Here is a 20,048-nt window from a genome sequence, read left to right on the forward strand (position 1 = left end):
AAAAGTTTCTTGTTTAAGTACCTGATTGTTTCTTTTATTCTGGTGTGAGACCCCAGAGACGGGGTCTGGATTCATCAGGGAATTGGTGGGGAGAAAGGAGGGAAGGGGGAGAGAGAGGCTAATTTCTCTCTGTGTTAGGATTACTGTCTCTCTCAGGAAGAATCTGGGAGGGGAAGAGAGAAGGGGGGGGGGAAGGTGCATTTTCCTCTCTGTTTTAAGATTCAAGGAGTTTGAATCACAGTGATCTTCCAGGGTAACCCAGGGAGGAGAAGCCTGGCAGAGGCAACGGTGAGGGAAAGGGTTTACGTTCCTTGTGTTAAGATCCAGAGGGTCTGGGTCTTGGGGGTCCCCAGGCAAGGTTTTCGAGGGGACCAGAGTGTACCAGGCACTGGAATTCCTGGTTGGTGGCAGCGCTACAGGTACTAAGCTGGTAATTGAGCTTAGAGAAATTCATGCTGGTACCCCATCTTTTGGACGCTAAGGTTCAGAGCGGGGAATTATACCATGACAGCAAGATTCTTTTGAGATGCCCAGTCTGCAACTTGTTCACCATCAGTGTCAGCTTCCTTATCTCCCCATTCTGTCTGATGGCTGTTGAGGTCTCTGAAGTAGACAGAGGAGTGTAGCAGGCTTAGAAGGACCTGTTGGTTCCAGCTGACTCTTGGAGGCTTGTAAACATTTGCCAGGCGGAAAATGCCATTCTGGATGGTGTCACAGAATTTGGTGTCATTAGCTGAATGACATCTACAATGTCGCACCCAACGTATGTGGCTCGGCCATGCTTCAGGTGTGCCAGATGCCACAACAGGCAGGAGCCGTTGATACAGGAAAGCCAGTTTTCAGCAGTTGTCGCATGTGTCTCTTGCAAGCAGCTGATGTCAGTAATATGTGGATGAGCAAGGATGGCAAGTAAATCATGCTTGGCAACCGACAAACCCTCAACATTGAGTTGTAACACGCTGTAGAGTTTGTTCAATGACATCAAAGGTTGCTGGCCTGCACTTGGGGTTGATCACAGTGTCGGGAATGGTTGAGCTAGTGCTCACGGAATTCAGCTCACTGGCTGGATCATTAGCTCCCCCGACTGCGGTCAGGTACTGGTGGGCGGGGCGACCAGGACGCTGATCCATTGCCCCCAAGTTAGGTGATGGTGGGAGACTCGGTTCTGCACCCCCCACCTTGTGCGCAGTGGGGCTGTGGAATAGCCGGCCACAGGGTCAGTGACTCGGGGGAGGGTCACAAAATCCAACTGGGTTGAGACACTCTGTGTTGGGTGAAAATTCCCCCGGGGCGGAGTGAGGGCTGGAACTGGATTCTCCGCCCATGGCCCTTCCCAGCAATGTCCGGCTCCACTGAAAAGTGCAGGGAGCAGAGGGAAATGTGTCGTGGGAAGTTCAGAGGTGGATCGGGGCCCAAGTGCTGCTTTGTTTCCTCTCGGGGAGTCTCCCATTCGTCTCAGTGAGGATTCTGGTTTGAGGAGAGTTGCTAGCGCTCAGAGAAAGGTCTATGTTATGAACTGCAGGGGGCTGCATCCAGGAGCGGCGCCAGGGTTTTTGGCGCTCTAGGAGGGGGTCCCTCTGCGCTCCCGGTCCGCGGCAATTCCGCTGCGGGGGGGGGGTCCTTCTGCGCTCCCGGTCGGCGGCAATTCCGCTGCGGGGGGGGGTCCTTCTGCGCTCCCAGTCGGCGGCAATTCTGCGGCGGGGGGGTCCTTCCGCGCTCCTGGTCTTCGGGGAACTTCAGCGGCGGGTCCCGGAGCGAGTGAAGAACCCGCAGCAGAATTGCCACCAAAGACCCGGAGCGCGGAAGGACCCGCCGCCTCCGAATTGCCGCCAAGAGCTGCAAAATGCCACCCTCCTAAATCCTGGCGCCGTAGGCGACTGCCTAGGTCACCTAAATGGAAGCGTCGGCCCTGGCTGCATCCCCCGCTGGAGCTGAGCCGTGAAAACGTGACGGGAGAATGTTTTTCCGAACTCCCTTTGTTTTTTCTCACGACTGTGGCCAAGGCTGCTCTATTTGCGCTACTGCTGCCCCCAAGTGGCGCAGGGGGGGGGGAATGGGATTTCTTCCGCTCTGCTTTTGGTATTAGCACCATTCGGTTTCCTCTCACTGTGCGTCTGGCACAGTGATACCGGGCGGCGTCCTCGGGCTTCAGGCCGGTCATTTGCAGATACAGCAGGTTGTTGGGATTGTCCCTGGAGATGGTGACTCGCCCTTCAACAGGCGAGGAGTACCACTGCTTGGATGCATCATGTCTAATCTCAGCCGCCCACTCCAGTCCCTTCCCGGGAGCCTGGCGGAACCATTCCATGTAGTAGCTGCTGAAGTCGAACCCGGAGGCTTTGCAGGAGAGGCGGAGAGAGTCTCCGGCTTTTTCACATCGCCTCCGGACTCCACCAGTTGCACCTGGGACCGGACACCGGGGGATAAAGACGGGTTGCAAATATTGGTAGAAAACCAACAATAATGTAATACTCATTTAGCTCTGCCAATGATTCAATGGAAAAAATACCTTCCAGAGCCGCCATAGTGAACATTAAAAGGAGCAAAAATCGCATTTTCGCTGGTGTTGGAGAGGAAAGTTCTCAGAGCGAATGTCTGGTAACCGCACAGACACAGGGGGTGGGGATTGTGTTCCCAGGTGCAGCATGGGCAGGGAGGGAGACAAATTTAACAGGAAGCTGTCACCGTAATTTACATATTCCCCCTTTATAAGCGGTACAAACATCCGAATGATTGTAACTAAGGGCTCAGAGGGGAATTAGTTTGTGTGTCTGCGCAGCGCCTAACAACGAGCCCTGGGGTCTTGAATGTGCTTGTCCCGCAGAGAGGGATTACGAGTTGCCAGGGCTCTAGGGCTTGACTCGCACGTCATTAGAACGTGTCACCCACACGGCTAACCCCACTAACTGAACATTGCAGCCTATGGGACTCTCCGGGCTTTTTCACTGCTGTCCCGGACTGGGTCAGAACCACCTGCGAGCGGGCCCCTGGGGGGAAATGAAGAAAGGGAGATTGCACGTTAAATTCATAATATTAGGCAAATAACGCGTAATGGGTGGAAGGAGAGAACCCAAACCCAACTCACAGGAGCAGCTGCACCAGGGGCAACACAGCCATGGAGCGGTTCGGGAGCGATGAACAGATGGGTCTGGTCCGAACCGGAGTCCCCGAGACAGATCCGGGACTTGATGAGCGAGGAAAGTCTGAGCGTTGTATTTTTTTTAAATCGGACGAGCGAGGTCTCCCCTTTCCATACCGCTGGTAGGAGGGTCTGCCACAGGGTAAATATGGGATCCACCTCTGAGAGAGCTCAAGAGAACCATTGCCCTGGGACGAAGGGGGAGCCTGTGTCACGGTATAGAGGGGAGGGGGGAGATGTTGGTACTTTGATGTCTCTGTGAGATAACAGTGGCTCTGGGGTAGGTATAGAGGGGAGGGGGAGATATTGGTACTTTGATGTCTCTGTGAGGTAACAGTCGCTCTGGGGTAGGTATAGAGGGGAGGGGGAGATATTGGTACTTTGATGTCTCTGTGAGATAACAGTGGCTCTGGGGTAGGTATAGAGGGGAGGGGGAGATATTGGTACTTTGATGTCTCTGTGAGGTAACAGTGGCTCTGGGGTAGGTATAGAGGGGAGGGGGAGATATTGGTACTTTGATGTCTCTGTGAGGTAACAGTGGCTCTGGGGTAGGTATAGAGGGGAGGGGGGAGATGTTGGTACTTTGATGTCTCTGTGAGGTAACAGTGGCTCTGGGGTAGGTATAGAGGGGAGGGGGGAGATGTTGGTACTTTGATGTCTCTGTGAGGTAACAGTGGCTCTGGGGTAGGTATAGAGGGGAGGGGGAGCAGGCGCTGGTGTTGGGGTCTCTAAGGGGTGAGCTGACGTGGGTGGCAGTGGGGTTTGGCACAGATGAGAGTGGAGCAGGTCGGGCTATAGGTGTTTCTCTAGGATGAGATGGGTTTTGAGGGTGGGTATAGAACGGAGGGAAACAAGCTCCGCTGTTGGATCGCTATGGGTGTGGGTGCAGTGGGGTAGATTTAGGAGGGATGGGTGCCACTCATGCTGCGGGAGTCTTAATGGTTGAGAATGAAAACAGTTTATATGGCAGATAACTGACATAATATTGTAACCCAGAGTCCCTCAGCGCAGCTACTAGTTCACAGTCCGGGTGGGCTTGGAGGCCATGTCTCTCCCCCTACAAACACTCTAGAGCATCCTTCTCTGCACGCTGCGTTAGGACACGAGTAAGTGTGTTTGTGCTTCTATGCATAGGAGAGAGAGGGCGAGAGAGCAGTTAGATCAGCGGTCTGCTGAGACCAGCGCCTGTTATGCTGACATATTATCTCAGTTTTCTTGTAGCATTCCATCTGTTGTCTCGTTTTCTACTCAGTTAATAAAGTCTTGGGGGGGGGGGGGCAGAGATCCAACCTTAACTGGAATCTTAATTGCTTTATAACATTTTAAAACTCCCAGCCTACAGCCTGTAATTCTTTCCAGAAGAACAGACACTATTGTGAAGGGATTATTATCTATTTCTAAATGTAGAAATGGCGCCTCTTCTTAGAAAAAAACTCTTTATTTCACAGGAACCTAAGACATTTAGGCATCCAGAACCCATTGGATAAATAGCACCCATGTGTTTATTCGAGTTTTTAACTGAATAAAAGGTTCCGCTCATCAGCCGGCATGAATAGGGGTATCTGTTTTATTGAATCTAGTGGGTCTGTGATAATTTATTCCAGCCGCCGTTCTGCTCTCACCATGTATGTATGTCTTAAGATCACAATAACCAAAGCTGTGTGAGATCAGAGGAAAGGTTTCTCATTGGATCTGAAGGGCTGTAGATCAGCCCCGTCACCCATTTCTGTTCTCTGAGGTGACAGCCCCTGTCCAATGTATCGGAGATAGAAATGATCAGGAGAAGATCGAATGTTCCCCTTCTACCAAGGGAGCGTGGCTCTCATAACAGGAGTCCCAGCTGAGCAGAGGTTCTGGGGGACTCCGATGGTCTCTGCACTGCACGGCCCAGTGCGGCTATGTGCAACAAGGGGTGACATTGCCAGGGAACTACAGAAGTACCCCATCCCCACCCCCCAAGACTCGGTTCGTTTTGAACACTGAGATGCGCTTTCCTGCCTATTTCACAGGCTGTACGATTCGTTTAACTGCTGCCCCCACGCAGCGTACGGGAGAAGGGACAATCCGCAGCCTCGGTTTTTGTGTTAGCTACAATAGGCCTCATTCCACTGTGCGTCTAGCGCAGTAATAGCGGACGGTGTCCTCGGGCTTCAGGCCGGTCATTTGCAGATACAACAGGTTGTTGGAATTGTCCCTGGAGATGGTGAATCGGCCTTTCACTGAGTCTGAGTAATAACTTTTGCTTCCGTCAGTGTAAATGAGCGAGACCCACTCCAGCCCCTTCCCGGGAGCCTGGCGGACCCAGCTCATAGAGTAGCTGCTGAAGGTGAAGCCGGAGGCTTTGCAGGAGAGGCGGAGAGAGTCTCCGGGCTTTTTCACATCCCCTCCGGACTCCACCAGCGCCTGGGACCGGACACCTGGGAATAAAGATACACTTAGAAATCGCAAGAAGAGCTTTAACAAATCTTCTGCCTCTAAAATGTGTTTACAAAGAGAAAATACCTCCCAAAGCTGCTACAAAGAAACCTAAATGGAGCCAAAATCTCATTCTCCCTGGCCTTGGAGGGGAAAGTTCTTAGGGAGGTTGGCTGGTAACTGGACAGAACCAGGGGGCTGCGGCTTGTGTTTCTGGGTACAGCCTGGGCGGAGAGAGAGAGATTTAAACAGGAAACTGAGACCCATATTTGCATATCCCGCTCCTTTATAAGAAGCACAAACTCCTTCCGTGAGTGAGGTCAATTTCTGAGTCTGGGGATTCAAGAGAAGGATCAAAACCAGTCGCTAAGGAAATACGGGCTTGGAAGAGGTTTGACTCCCTGCAGGATCTGGTAGGCTCTCAGCTTTGGTATTGCCCCAGCAGCGTTGGAAAGGCTTGGCTGCAGGACCGGATTTACCATTAACCACACCATGCGGTGGCATGGCCCCAACCACAAGGGGCCCTCAAAAGGAGGCAGTGCGCTAGGGCTCAGGCAGGCAGGCTGCCTGTGTACTGTGGCCGGGGGCCCCAAGCAGGTCCCCGAAGTCCCTGCGAATTACTGGCGGGGTTAAGGTGGTTCCAAGCACTGACCCCACCCCCGGCAGCACAGGGAGACCCACTGCTCCCTTCCCCCACAAGGGGCACGCAAACACGTGCCAGTAGGAGTGCAGCACGGCTAAAGCGGTGTCCTGCCTACACTGCCTCCCTCCCTCCCTCCATGCCGTGCTGCTCTCCGAAGTGGCAGGCATGTCCTGCAGCCCCTGGTGGTGGTGGTGGTGGGGTTTTCACACCTTTCCCCCGCCCCGAATGCTGACTCCACCACAGCTCCCATTGTCTGGGACCTGAGGCCAATGGGCGCAGTGCCTGATATCAGCAGTGCATGGAGGTCTCCTGGCCCACTGCCTAGGACGCACTGATAGAGGGATGTGCCACAGAAGGTAAGTGCCGCCTCCCTGGCCCCCTCCCACACCTCAAGCCCCTGCCCCAGCAAAGAGCCCACATCCTGCACCCAAACTCCCTCCCAGATCCCTACCCCCACACTCACTCCTGCACTCCAAATCCCTGCTCCAATCAAGGTACCTCAGTTTATTTTCATTTTCATTTACTTCCTATTATAATATAGGAGGAGGAAGAAGAAAAAATAATGAAACACGGGAGAGGTGAGAGAGAATGTTATTTTTCTTGGCTGAGTCTCCAGTGGGGGCTCTGAAAACATCGCTGCATACAGGGCCCCACTAACTAAATGCAGCACTGGACATCTACCTGCATTTCGGACACAGCCACCCCCTCAGCACTTCACTCTGGTATTAAGCCAGGAGGAGAACGGAGGTGCCACCAAACTGGATTTGCGCTCCGAGCCACTGGAGAATCTGTGCAGCAGGAACAGGGGTTGCTTCCTCTGCAGCTTCTGGTACCTGTCCAGGGCATAGCTGGTGTAGGAGGTGCACTATTGACACCTGATCTCCACCCGCTGCCCTTCCGGGGCTGACAGGGAAGCTGGGATCTGGGTTAGCGAGTTCCCCACCACCGAACCTAGAAGGGGGAGACTTTGGAGGGAGTCACTGGGTGAGGAAAGTCCCATAGACGGGCCCCAGCTCCTCCGCCCAGAGCTCACCTGGGAACAGCAGCAGCTCGCAGAGACACAGGCCTGATCTACACTACAAGTTTATCTCGAATTTAGCAGCATTAAACCAAATTAACCCTGCACCCATCCACACACGGAAGCCCTTTACTTCGATACAACGGGCTCTTAAGATGGACATCTGTACTCCTCCCCGATGAGGGGAATAGTGCTGAAATCAGTATTACCATCTCGGATTAGGGTTAGTGTGGCCACAATTCAATGATATTGGTCTCTGGGAGCTATCCCCCAGTGCACCATTGTGACTTGTCTGCAGGGCTGCCTAGAGGATCGAGGGGGTCTAGTGTCCTCGGCGGCGGGGAGTCCCACTTCGGAGGTAATTTGGAGGGGGTCCTTCTTCTCTGGAGCAGAAGGACCCCACACCACTGAAGACCAGGAGTGGAAGAAGCTCCGGGGGCCCTGGGCCAGCTAGAGTTTTCCAGGGTCCCCAGAGTGAGTGAAGGACCCCGCTCCAGGGATTCCAAAAAACTCTCATGAGGGGCCTTGCGGGGCCCGGGGCCTGGGGCATATTGCCCCACTTCGCCCCCCCCCCCCCCGGGAAGGCCCTGCTGCTCTGGACAGCAATCTGACCTTGGATGCACTGGCCAGATAGACAGGAAAAGCCCCGCAAACTTTTGACTTTCATTTCCTGTTTGCCCAGTATGGAGAGCTGATCAGCACGGGTGACCATGCAGAGCTCATCAGCACAGGTAACCGTGCAGTCTGAGAATCGAAAAAGAGCTCCAGCATGAACTGCATGGGCGGTACTGGATCTGATCTCTGTATGGAGAGAGGATTCTGTGCTAGCAGAACTCCGTTCCAAAAGATGAAATGCCAAAACATTTGAAAAAATTTCAAAGGGCATGATAGAGAGAGGCCACAACAGAGCCTGAGTACAGTGCCGTGTGAAAGTTAAGGAGCTCAGACAAGCCTACCAGAAAATCAAACGGAAGGTCTGGGAGAGCCACAGACATGCCACTTCTACACTGAGCTGCATGCAATTCTAGTGAGGTCTGCCACCACTATCCCACCCCTGACTGTGGATTCCAAGGAGAGGGTAACCTCAGCCATGGCTGAGGATTCTGTGGACGGGGAATATGAGGAGGAGGAGAATGACGAGTTTGCAGAGCGTTCACAGCACTCAGTTCTCCCCAATAGCCAGGATCTTTTTCTTAGCCTGAATGAAGTACCCTCCCAACCCTCCCAAGGCAGTATCTCAGACCATGAAGCCATGGAAGGGATATCTGGTGAATGTACCTTTGTAAATAGAAAACATGGTTTAAAAGAAAGCGTTTTTTAATGATTAATTTGCCCTGAGGACTTGGGATGCATTCATGGCCAGTACTGCTACTGGAAAAGTCTGTTAAGTTGTCTGTGGATGGAGCGGAAATCCTCCAGGGACATCTCCATGAAGCTCTCCTGGAGGTACTCCAAAAGTCTTTGCAGAAGGTTTATGGGGAGTGCAGCCTTATTCCATCCTCCATGGTAGGACGCTTGACCATGCCATGCTAGTAGCAAGTAATCTGGTATCATAGCATGACAAAGCCTGGCAGCGTATGGTCCCGGTGTTTGCTGGCATTCAAGCAACATCTGTTCTTTATCTCACTATGTTATCCTCAGGAGAGTGATATTGTTTATGGTAACCTGGTTGAAATATGGGAATTTAATTAAGGGGACAGAGGTGGCCATTCCTACTGGGCTGTTTGCCTGTGGCTGAAAAGAAATCCTTCCCTGCAGTTAGCCAAGCTGGGGGAGTGGGAGGGACTGATGCTGAGCTTTTCGCGTTTGGCTAGCAGGGATCTTCCCTGATACCAGCCACCGGGTTAGGGGAGGGATAAAGTGATCATCCCAAATAATTGGATGGGGCGGGGTTAGTTTGGTTTATGCTGCTGCACATTAACAGGAAAACCACAGCACTCAAGGGGATTTGCTTGGTATGTGGGAAAGGAGGGCACTGGTTTTATGAAGGCTGCAGAAGCCGAAAGACAATGGCTTACCATGGCCTCATGCAAGCCGAATTCTGCTGCCCGGACCTGGGTCTGTGATCTCTAACACCAAAGCCACAGACACTCAATATTAAGATGCAAAATGCAACCTTATACTGAAATCACATGTGCTATGTAATGTGAATACTGTTGCTCACTGTGAAAGAGTATAAGCATTGTTCTATAAAATGTATCTTTTTAAATACTGCTTTTCTTTTTTTTCCCTCCCTCCAGCAGCTGCAAAATTTTCAAGTCTCCCTCCTCCATCCTGAAGGCTATCTCAGATAAGGCGGCTGAAAAAAACGATATGAGACAAAATGTTCTCTGAAATCATGGAATCGACCTGTGGATGCTCTAATCTGGGTCACAGAGTTCCCAGCCACGGGACCTGGCAGGAGAGCAATGGAGGCACAGTAAGACCTGTGAGTTAGAAAACCACATTCTTATTGCCAGTAAAGTGAAACCACTTACAGATGAGAAAGAGGCAGGTGGCGATCCACATCTCGTCTCTACTGCTGTCACACACAGGCCTGATCTACACTACGAGTTTATCTCGAATTTAGCAGCGTGAAATCACATTAACCCTGCACCCATCCACACAATGAAGCTCTTTACTTTGATATAAATGTCGCTTAAAATCGATTTCTGTACTCTTCCCCGACTAGGGGAGTAGTGCTGAAATCCAATACTTCCATTTCACATTAGGGTTAGTGTGACCTCTGGGATCTATCCCACAGTGCACCATTGTGACCACTCTGGACAGCAATCTGAACTCAGATGCACTGGCCAGGTAGACAGGAAAAGCCCTGAGAACTTTTGAATTTTATTTCCTGTTTGCCCAGCATGGAGCACTGATCAGCAGAGGTGACCATGCAGTCCCAGAATCAAAAAAGATCTCCAGCATGGACAGTACAGGAGATACTGAATCTGATCTCTGTTTGGGAAGATGAATCTGTTCTATCAGAACTCCATTCCAAAAGACCACATGCCAAAACATTTTAAAAAATCTCCAGCTATGATGGGCAGAGGCCACAACAGGGACTCAACACAGTGCTGCGTGAAACTTAAGGAGCTGAGATAAGCATACCAGAAAGCCAAAGAATCAAATGGATGCTCACGGAGGGAGGGTGACTGACAACTGTAGCTATCTCACAGTTCCCGCACTCTTCAAAAACCATTTGAATTCTTGGCTGAGCTCCCAAAGCCTGAAGGGTCAAAAACATTGTCACAGGTGGTTCAGTTTTATATGTCGTCAGCCCACCCCCAATGCCTTTTTTCAATGTCACCGTATGTCTAGTGGATGCTGCTGGCAGACCTGGTGCTGTAGCGCTACACAACAGCATCCCCTTGCCTTGCCTTGCGGATGGCAGACAGGACAGTATGACTGGTATCTGTCATCGTCATCCCATGGGTGCTCCTGGCTGGCCTAGGTGAGGTCGGCCAGGGGCACATGGGAAAAAATGGGAATGACTCCAGGTCATTCACTTCATTTTGTCTAATGGAGATTCAGTCCTGCCTGGAATATCATGCCAGTTGGAGGCTTCTGCCTCAGGCTGCTCTCCCAGTCAGCAGCACTGTGTGGTTGTTCCTACCCCTTGCTACCAGGGATCACAATCCGATATTTAGACCTCTACATTTTGCTGCAAATAAAAAAACTAAGCTGTCGTTTAGAACTATCCCGCAATATACATATCCTGGGACATTTTATATTTTGCCAGTGTCAATCAAAGGCCCACACACAAACAGATTCAGTTCTGTCTGTGCTTCTATCCTAGTGCTTGTCACAAATTCCCATTTTCAGCTATAGGCTGAGCAAGTGCAGAATGGTGGTTCACTCTACTTCCCTGTAAGCCAACCACCCTCCCCTCCCCACTTTGATCTCTGCTTGCAGAGGCAATAAAGTCAGTGTTGTTTCTTATTCGTGCATTCTTTATTACTTCATCACACAAATGGGGGGATTACTGCCATGGTAGTCCAGGAGGGGTGGGGGAGGAGGGAAGCAAGGGATGGGGTTGTTGCAGGGGCACCCCCTAGAATAGCATGCAGCTCATCATTTCTGAAGGATGTCTGGGGCTCTGACCTGGAGTGGCTGTTTGCCTTTCTGGTTCTTTAGTAGGCTTGCCTGATATTCTAGGCAGGACTGACTCTCCATTAGACAAAACTTAAAGAAGAGAATGACCTGGGTAGTCATTCACATTTTGTCCAGGCACCCCTGACTGACCTTGCCAAAACTGGCCAGGAGCACCCATGACAGAAGCAGACGGTACAGTGTGACTGGTAACCGTCATTGTCAACTTGCAAAGCAGCAGATGGTACAGTAGGGCTGGTAACTGTCTTTGCTACCTTGCAAAGGCAAGGGGATGCTGCTGTGTAGCACTGCAGTACCGCGTCTGTCAGCAGCATCCAGTAGACATATGGTGACAGTGAAAACAGGCTGAATGGGCTCCATGGTTGCCATGCTATGGCATCTGCCTGGGCAATCCAGGGAAGAGGGCGCAAACTCTTCATGGAGGGTGTCTACCTTGGACAGCTCCCTCGGTCTAACTGGTCTCCGAAGATGGACTATGGGTGCATAGCAGCACCTTGTGGCCATTTCTTTGAATTACAAAATGAGGCTTAAATTCCCTCTCTGCGCAGGACAAGCGCTATCTATCTATCTATCTATCCCCATCCACCCCATCTATCTATCTATCCTCATCCACTCCGGTCTATATTATACTGTACTACAAACCCGTGGATCTCTAAAACTGCTTTTAATTAATTATTCTCTGTTGAAAGATCCCAACCTAGACTTGATATAAACAGAACTAAATTTTATAGTAATACTCTCTGATAGATGCACTTCTTCCTCTTCTGTCCGATGGCTTTCCTGACAGCTTCACACGCCCAAGGAGAAATAGCCTCACTCTCACCCACACACAGAGAGAGACAGAGAGAGAGAGAGCCCCCAGCCACTTGTGCCCCAGAGCTGGCTGTGGTCCGTGGTTTGCACGCGACCCGCCCCACCTCTGCCCTGTCAGTTTTGACTCTGCTCCGCAGCACAGTTGTGCCACCGTGGGGACTGGAAGCGCAGTAATACACCTCTCTGTCTCGCATCTCTGCGCGCAGGATCCTGAGGGTGAACCTGTCGTTGGAGCTATCAACTTTCCCTACCAAGCGGCCCTGGAAGCCTTCTCCATAATGGTCCCCTTCTCGGTAAATCCAGTCAGGGGGCCCTGCTGCTCCTTTCTGTACCAGGACATTCAGTAGTTGCTCATCTCCCCTCCCGTCACACGGCACTGGAAGGTCACTTCTTCGCCCTCCCGGACTGCCCAGGCCTGGGCACCTTGTTCCAGCACCACCTCACTCCCGACTGCTAGACAAACAATAAAACGTGTTAAGAAGGCAAAGAGATTAACTACCAGCAAAGAGGCAATAAGGGAGAAGAATAAACGTCAGCAGAGATGGCTGATCAGTGAAATGACAGGATGTGGCAAGGTAATAATTATTCTGTGTAATTGTAAATCTGGAGAGAATTTAATAGCTTCACAACCAGGTAAAGATGAAGAAAACAAGAAAATAAAAACAAAACCCTGAAAACCAAACTTAATACAGAAAACATACAAAACCTCAAACACAACCCCTGGAAACCATCCTAAACACAGAATACACACACAAAACCTAAACACAAAAACCTGAAAGCCAACATTAAAGACACACACACACAAAGAGGAAAAAAAACCACAAAGACAGGAACACCCGAAATCCAAAAAAAAACACTGAAAACACACAGAAAGACATAGTAACATAGGAACACAAAAACACGAATATGAAAACCTGAAAAACAAAACAAAGTGAAAAAGAAACAAACTGAAAAAGTCAAACACAGAAAACAAGAACAATGCTAACCAGGAAAGCTACATAAACACAGAAAACGTAAGAAACTCAGACACAGTAAATTCATGCACAAAAACCTGAAAACCAAAAGAAAAAAAAGACAGAACAAACCCAAGCACAGAAAGCAAATACAGAATTAGGGATCTGTGCTATTGTGTTGTATTTACTTCTGTATAAGTTGCTGAGAAGCAGCAGAAGGCTTTTAAAGATCCAGACTAACACGGCTACCCCTCTGATACTGAACACACAAGAGTTTCTCAGTCATCCCCTTTGTAATACAGAAGTTTCTGTCACGTGCCCCTTCCTCTGCAGATGCTGGCAGAGGAAGGAGATTGGCAGCACTTCGATTTCTGGGTAAGCCTGGCTTAAAAAGCAGCAAGATGGAGCCCTCCAGCCTTTGGCGTCTTTAGCACTCGGGGTAACGCACCGCGGCTCAGCTCAAACCTGTTTGTTGTATTATGTTTTGTATTCTGTGGTTGCGATCTTGTTGTTTGTTGTATGTTGTCGCTATCTCTGTTTTTGGATTTTTTGCTTGTTTGTGTGTTTAAGGTTTTTGCATTCAATTTTCTGGCTTTGGGGCCGCTTTTTGCTTGTTCTCTATCTCTGTCTATGTTTTCTATATTTCTTCCCTTTTATGATTCATTCTTTGGTTTTGGTCTTTGCCTTTCATTTTACATTCTCAGTGACTAATGTTTCCCTCTTGCTCTAAAACACTCTGTAGCCTTTACATTTATTTCTAAGTAGGGCCTTAAGGTGCCCAGTGTTTTACAGGCTCAAAGAGTGTGTTTCAGGGCAAAAATACCTTTGCTCTAACCCACTTTGAAAGTGGGTTGAGATAAAAAGGAACAAGGCATTCTTATTCTGGAATAAAATGGTCCACAGTTGGATATTTCAAGGAATTTCTATTACACTTTAAATTCCTACACTACCGTAATCCACACTAATTTTCAAGAGTAGACAAGCCCCAGTTTGCCACCCCTTGTGAGTGCTGTGTCTTTGTGCTTTGTTGGGCGGAGGGATTTGGAAAGGAAGGTCTATCCTTTTTCTCACTGTGTCTCTATCGCACAGTAATAGGTGGCGGAGTCAGACAGCTGAACCGATGATATATCCAAAGGGAAAACCCTGCTGGTTTTATTAATTTTGGCTTTGAAACGGTTCCCGAACCTCTCTTCCAAATCTTTATGCCTGGAGCCCTCATGTGGGATGAACTGTGGCGATCCTCCGGATTCCTGCCTGTACCAGAGCAGCGTTGGGAAGCCAGAATTATAGCTACTGTCCAGGGTAACAAATTCCCCTTCCTTCACCTTTCTTTCTCCCAAGGGTTGGATGACTGTCTGACTTTGGATGAGCCCTTTAAACACATCAAAGTAACACCAGAGTTATTACAAAACCCCTAGGACACGCCGATTTCATCTCAGTCTTTTAAGCAAAGATCAGCCAAGAACAGAAATAGAAGCTGGAATTAAACACTATTGCTTTCATTAGCTCACCGGACCAGTTCAGGGTTAGGATAAGCACCAAGCGAAGCGCAGGCATGCTGAAACCTCAAGAGTGTTTGCCACTGCTGTGAGACAGGTCCCTCTGGTATGAGCTTCATGAGCTGCTCTCTCGTCTCACCGGAAATAGGTGCTTTTCTTTTTTTGGTGCATGCCTTGTTCAGCTTAAGGTGACTCATCCAGGCCTGATCCAAAGTCCTTTAAAGTCAACAGGCTCTTCCCATCCACTTTAAGCGTTATTGGATCAGCCCCGTTATAAAATATATTGCACCATGAATGTGGACAAGAATAAAGCTTATGAAAATTGTACTGCGTTGCACTATACACAGGGACAACAAAAAGGAAATGCCCCATATCTCTTCTCAAGAAGGGAAGAGAGGTGATTCATTGTCCTGAGAGTTAAGATAGATAGATAGATAGATAGATAGATAGATAGATAGATAGATAGATAGATAGATAGATAGATAGATAGATAGATAGATAGATAGATAGATAGATAGATAGATATAGAGCGAGCATGTGTTATCAGGTACTAGATACCATGGAATCCAAATCTGTTTTCCAGTCCATATTCCATCCAATGATTTAAAGATACAAATACAATCATTAAAGGATATTGTACTCTACTCTAGTCTAGTCTCATTTCTTGTATTGTATTGTATTGTATTGTATTCCCATGTCCTTTATTGTACTTTCATTTCCTGTATTCTAATAAATTCTGAATTGTTATTATAAATATAAACTAAAAAATGAATTTCCCAAAGTTCTTCTTGACAATTCTTGTGAAATCCATTTTTCAGTACTGCTAAATGAAGACACATTTTAATCAAAACATACAATTTTAATAGGAATAATACTTTAATAGAATTCACATTCTCCTAAGTTATAGCCACTTATTTTTAAAAACTGTTTTTACACAGTTTTTTTTGGGAGGATGGGACTTTTTAATGAAGATAACTTCTTTTGATCATACATGCAAAAATACAGTTAAAATAAACAGATATTTAATAACATTTATATTATATACAGTGATATTTAAAATATTGATTTTATTTGCACATATGATTAATTCTTCAAATATTTTAATAAAGACAAAATATAGTTATTGAGGTAAACAATTAATATCCATAAGAACTTAGGAATAGGACTGGAAGGGACCTCCATCCTTGGTTATAGAGCTTTTTAGGTGACCTCTTTTTATAAACTAATTCATAAATTTATCAACCTCCATCTTAAAACTAGTTAGGTTGTTCACGCCCACTCCTCCTATCACCTGTTCTGTAACCTCACAGTCACTCCTCTAATGATAAGACATCTTCTAATTTCCAGCCTAAATTTATTCAAGGCCAGTTTATAAGCAGTTGTCCTTCTACAAACATTGTCCAGTAGCTTAAATAGTTCTTCTCCCTCTCTCGTGTTTATCTTACTGATGCATTTATAAAGAGTACTCAGATCCTCATAAGAACATATGAACTGCCAGACTGGGTCGGACCAAAGGTCCTTCTAGCCCAGTATCCTGTCTTCCAACAGTGGCCGATGCCATGTGCCCCAGAGGGAATGAACAGAGAAGGTCATCACCAAGTGATTCATCCCTTGTCGCTCAGTCTCAGCGTCTGGCAAACAGAGACTAGTGACATCATCCCGGCCCATCCCCTGCCAGGCTTTGTTTTGCTAGGCTAAATAATCAATCGCCTCTCCTAGAATCAGCTCTCCGTTTCCCTGAACATCTGAGTAGCTGTCCTCTGCATCCCTTCCACTTTGAATTAAACTTTCTTGAACATAAGTGACCTGAACTTGACAAGGAATTATTTTAATTAACCACTTGATTTTATCATTATTAACGCAGATAACTTTCCATATATGGGTTAACAAATCTCATTCATAACCTGCATGTTTTGTCTTGAAAAGACTCATTTGCGTTTGGTCAGTGTCTTGTCATAATCTGTGTTTCTGTTTTGTTTGCAGTGTTGTGGTAGCTGTGCTGGTCCCAGTTAAAAAAGAGAAAAGGTGGGAGAGGTAATATCTAGAGCTCTGTGAAAGCTGGTCTCTCTCACCAACGGAAGTTGGTCAAATAACAGATATTGCCTCACCCACCTTGTCTATTTATTTTCTAGCTTTTGACCATCCTTCCCTGAGGAATCCAGTCCATCTCTAACTCCAGACATTGCTAGGTATTAGAATTCTCTTTTTGCAGGAATTTGTGCTCACGGTTCTCTTTAATCACCTGAGCTGCGCCACTGAATTCGACAGGTGTCTTTCCATTGTCTTCAATGGTCTTTGGCTCCAGCTCTGCTTCCGTGGCATGTTGTTGTACAGGGTGTTACAGCAGGCGAAGCATTGTGCGCTGCAAGGCACAATAATATACAGCACTATCTCCCGGCTGTAAAGTCCTGATGGTTAAAATGCTGGAGCTGTTGGCACGGTCAACATGGACTCGATAGCGGCCTGAATTTCTCTCGCCACTGTAGCTGTGAGTGATGTAAGTCAGTTCAGCGCTGGCCTTCCGGTAATACCAGTAAATGGAATCGTAATTCCCATCAGGAAGGTCATGGGTGCATTGAATATTTGCATCAGTCAACTCAGCACCGCTCTGGTCGGGGGACTGGGTTACTTCAGACAGGCAGATACCACCTCGGGGGAGAGAATGAGAGAGAGTTATATACAACACTAAAGAACAAGCGTGGGCTGGTGATGCACAGCACAAGAGGAACATGAAGCGGACTCAGTTGGTTAGCTTGCAGTGGTGACGGTAGAGGAAGGTGTCTGGTATGGAGGGCACTGAACTGGGGCTCAGGACACTGGATTTAACTTCAAGCCCTGCTACCAACTCTCTGGGTGACTCTCAGCAACTCATCTGGGTGAGAACATCAGGCACCTAAAAGATTTGGACACTCGGTTACCTTTAAGAGTAGTGAAGATTTGGCCTTTAAATCCCTTAGGCATTTTTGTAGCTCTCCGTTGTATTCTCTCTGGGGTTCGATTAACTCTCACTACGTATCTATATAGAGCTCAACACAACATAATGGGGTCCTGATTTCAGTTGGAGGCAGTGGGTGTTACTATAACAATCATACATTTAAATAGACAATAACCGGCGTTACTCACCGAACAGGGACAAGAAGAGACAGCTGCGCCCATTCATTGCACTCTGCGGGGTATTTTGTTCTGTTTGTAGATCGAAGCTTGCTGCTGTCGCTGGCGGCAGAGAGATAACACCGCCTGTTACGATAGAACTAGCCTCCGAGTGCGTTCACCCCCTCACCACTTCTGCCTTATCTGCAAAGATTGCATGGCAGTTTGGTTGCTGTGGCAGTAAAAGAAATAGGGGATTAAGGAGGGTGGTTTTTCGAACATATCACAAGACGTTGCTCATCAAAGGTCTCTTTAAACTTTCATCCTACCATGAAAGTTTAAAGAGACCTTTTTTTAAGCTGTCATGGGATAAAAGGGAAGGTCCTTTCATGGATTGAGAACTGGCTAAAAGACAGGGAACAAAGGGTAGGAATTAATGGTAAATTCTCAGAATGGAGAGGGGTAACTAGTGGTGTTCCCCAAGGGTCAGTCCTAGGACCAATCCTATTCAATTTGTTCATAAATGATCTGGAGAAAGGGGTAAACAGTGAGGTGGCAAAGTTTGCAGATGATACTAGACTACTCAAGATAGTTAAGACCAAAGCAGATTGTGAAGAACTTCAAAAAAATCTCACAAAACTAAGTGATTGGGCAACAAAATGTCAAATGAAATTTAACATGGATAAATGTAAAGTAATGAACGTTGGAAAAAATAACCCCAACTATACATACAGTATGATGGGGGATAATTTAGCTACAACGAGTCAGGAAAAAGATCTTGGAGTCATCGTGGATAGTTCTCTGAAGATGTCCACGCAATGTGCAGAGGCGGTCAAAAAAGCAAACAGGATGTTAGGAATCATTAAAAATGGGAGAGAGAATAAGACTGAGAATATATTATTGCCCTTATATAAATCCATGGTACTCTCACATCTCGAATACTGTGTACAGATGTGGTATCCTCACCCCAAAAAAGATATTCTAGCACTAGAAAAGGTTCAGAAAAGGGCAACTAAAATGATTAGGGGTCTGGAGAGGATCCCATAAGAGGAAAGATTAAAGAGGCTAGGCCTCTTCAGCTTGGAAAAGAGGAGACTAAGTGGGGATATGACAGAGGTATATAAAATCATGAGTGATGTGGAGAAAGTGGATAAGGAAAAGTTATTTACTTATTCCCATAATACAAGAAATAGGGGTCATCAAATGAAATTAATAGGCAGCAGGTTTAAAACAAATAAAAGGAAGTTCTTCTTCATGCAGCTCACAGTCAACTTGTGGAACTCCTTGCCTGAGGAGGTTGTGAAGGCTGGGACTATAACAATGTTTAAAAGGGAACTGAATAAATTCATGGTGGCTAAGTCCATCAGTGGCTATTAGCCAGGAAGGATAAGGAATGGTGTCCCTAGCCTCTGTTCATCAGAGGATGAAGATGGATGGCAGGAGAGAGATCACTTGATCATTGTCTGTTAGGTTCACTCCCTCTGGGGCATCTGGCATTGGCCACTGTCAGTAGACAGATACTGGGCTAGATGGACCTTTGGTCTGACCGGTACGACCGTTCTTATGTTTTTCTGTTATTATCCTCAACAGATGGAGAACGGCTTGCTCGCTGAAGGCGTGTTAGTGTTAGGTCTTTACATTTATTATCATTATAGCATTATTACTTTTCTCTATATAGCAGTACCACATAAAGACCACCTTGGGCAGGGTGCTGCACAGACACGAAGAAAAAAAATCCATAACATTTTCTGTCCTGCAGAAAATACTGTGTAAATAGTCTAAGGAAGGACTTCTATCCCCATTTTACAGGTGAGGAATTGAGGCACAGAGGGACTAAAGGACAGATTATAAAAGTTTGTACGTACTGTTGAAATAAATGGGATTTAGGCATCTAACCACATTTTCAAATTTGGCTGCTAGGTGCTATAATAATGCAATCTCTGAGACACACCAATAATAATAATAATCATTGGTCTCCACGTCCAATTGGTGGGATGCCCCAGCAGTGATACTTGAGGAAGATACCCTTTAGTCAAGCACAAATTATTGGGCTCAATACAGGAGAAACACGATGAAATTCTGTGATCTGTGTTATACAGGAGGTCATGATCCAGTGGTCTTCTGGCTTTTAAATCTGTTAACCTACACTTAGGTACCTATTAAACTATAGCATTACCCTCTGATGGTTAGTGGAGTTAAGCAAACTTTCCAACTCAGGCAACAAACCAGCAATTCTTGTTTAATCTCATAACTGTTTCCAGAAAAAGGTGAAATCTTATTCCCTTGGAACTAACAAAGGATGGTCTTTCTGGCTAAGGTACAGGCCAGGGAGGGACTTAGGGAACTCAGATTTAGTTTCTAGACCTGCCATAGACTCCTTTCG

The 20,048-nt window shown here is 47.4% G+C and overlaps 1 protein-coding gene and 1 gene segment (V, D, J or C); both read right to left on the reverse strand.

Moving 5' to 3' along the window:
- Positions 1-938: 938 nt before the first annotated feature.
- LOC115642285 (immunoglobulin alpha-2 heavy chain-like) lies at positions 939-4,863 on the reverse strand. The gene is made up of 4 exons (XM_030545729.1): positions 4,860-4,863; positions 3,038-3,309; positions 2,108-2,371; positions 939-1,097 (listed from the first exon to the last, which is right to left on the reverse strand). The coding sequence occupies exons 1-4, from the start codon at positions 4,861-4,863 to the stop codon at positions 939-941; spliced, it is 699 nt and encodes a 232-aa protein (XP_030401589.1).
- Positions 4,864-5,225: 362 nt separating this feature from the next.
- Positions 5,226-5,788, reverse strand: LOC115642364. The segment is given in 2 exon segments: positions 5,226-5,556; positions 5,642-5,788. Coding segments are annotated over 2 exon segments (363 nt in total).
- Positions 5,789-20,048: the final 14,260 nt, after the last annotated feature.

This window comes from Gopherus evgoodei, unplaced genomic scaffold (genome assembly GCF_007399415.2).
Source record: "Gopherus evgoodei ecotype Sinaloan lineage unplaced genomic scaffold, rGopEvg1_v1.p scaffold_39_arrow_ctg1, whole genome shotgun sequence".
Classification (NCBI taxonomy): domain Eukaryota; kingdom Metazoa; phylum Chordata; order Testudines; family Testudinidae; genus Gopherus; species Gopherus evgoodei.

Excerpts from the sequence above, each read along its gene's own strand:
- LOC115642285 (XM_030545729.1), bottom strand. Across the intron at positions 2,372-3,037 it reads ACCCATTACGCGTTATTTGC|AAAGCCGGAGACTCTCTCCG; the intron begins CTAATATTATGA and ends AGGCGATGTGAA. Across the intron at positions 1,098-2,107 it reads ATCACTGTGCCAGACGCACA|TACCTGACCGCAGTCGGGGG; the intron begins GTGAGAGGAAAC and ends CCCGCCCACCAG.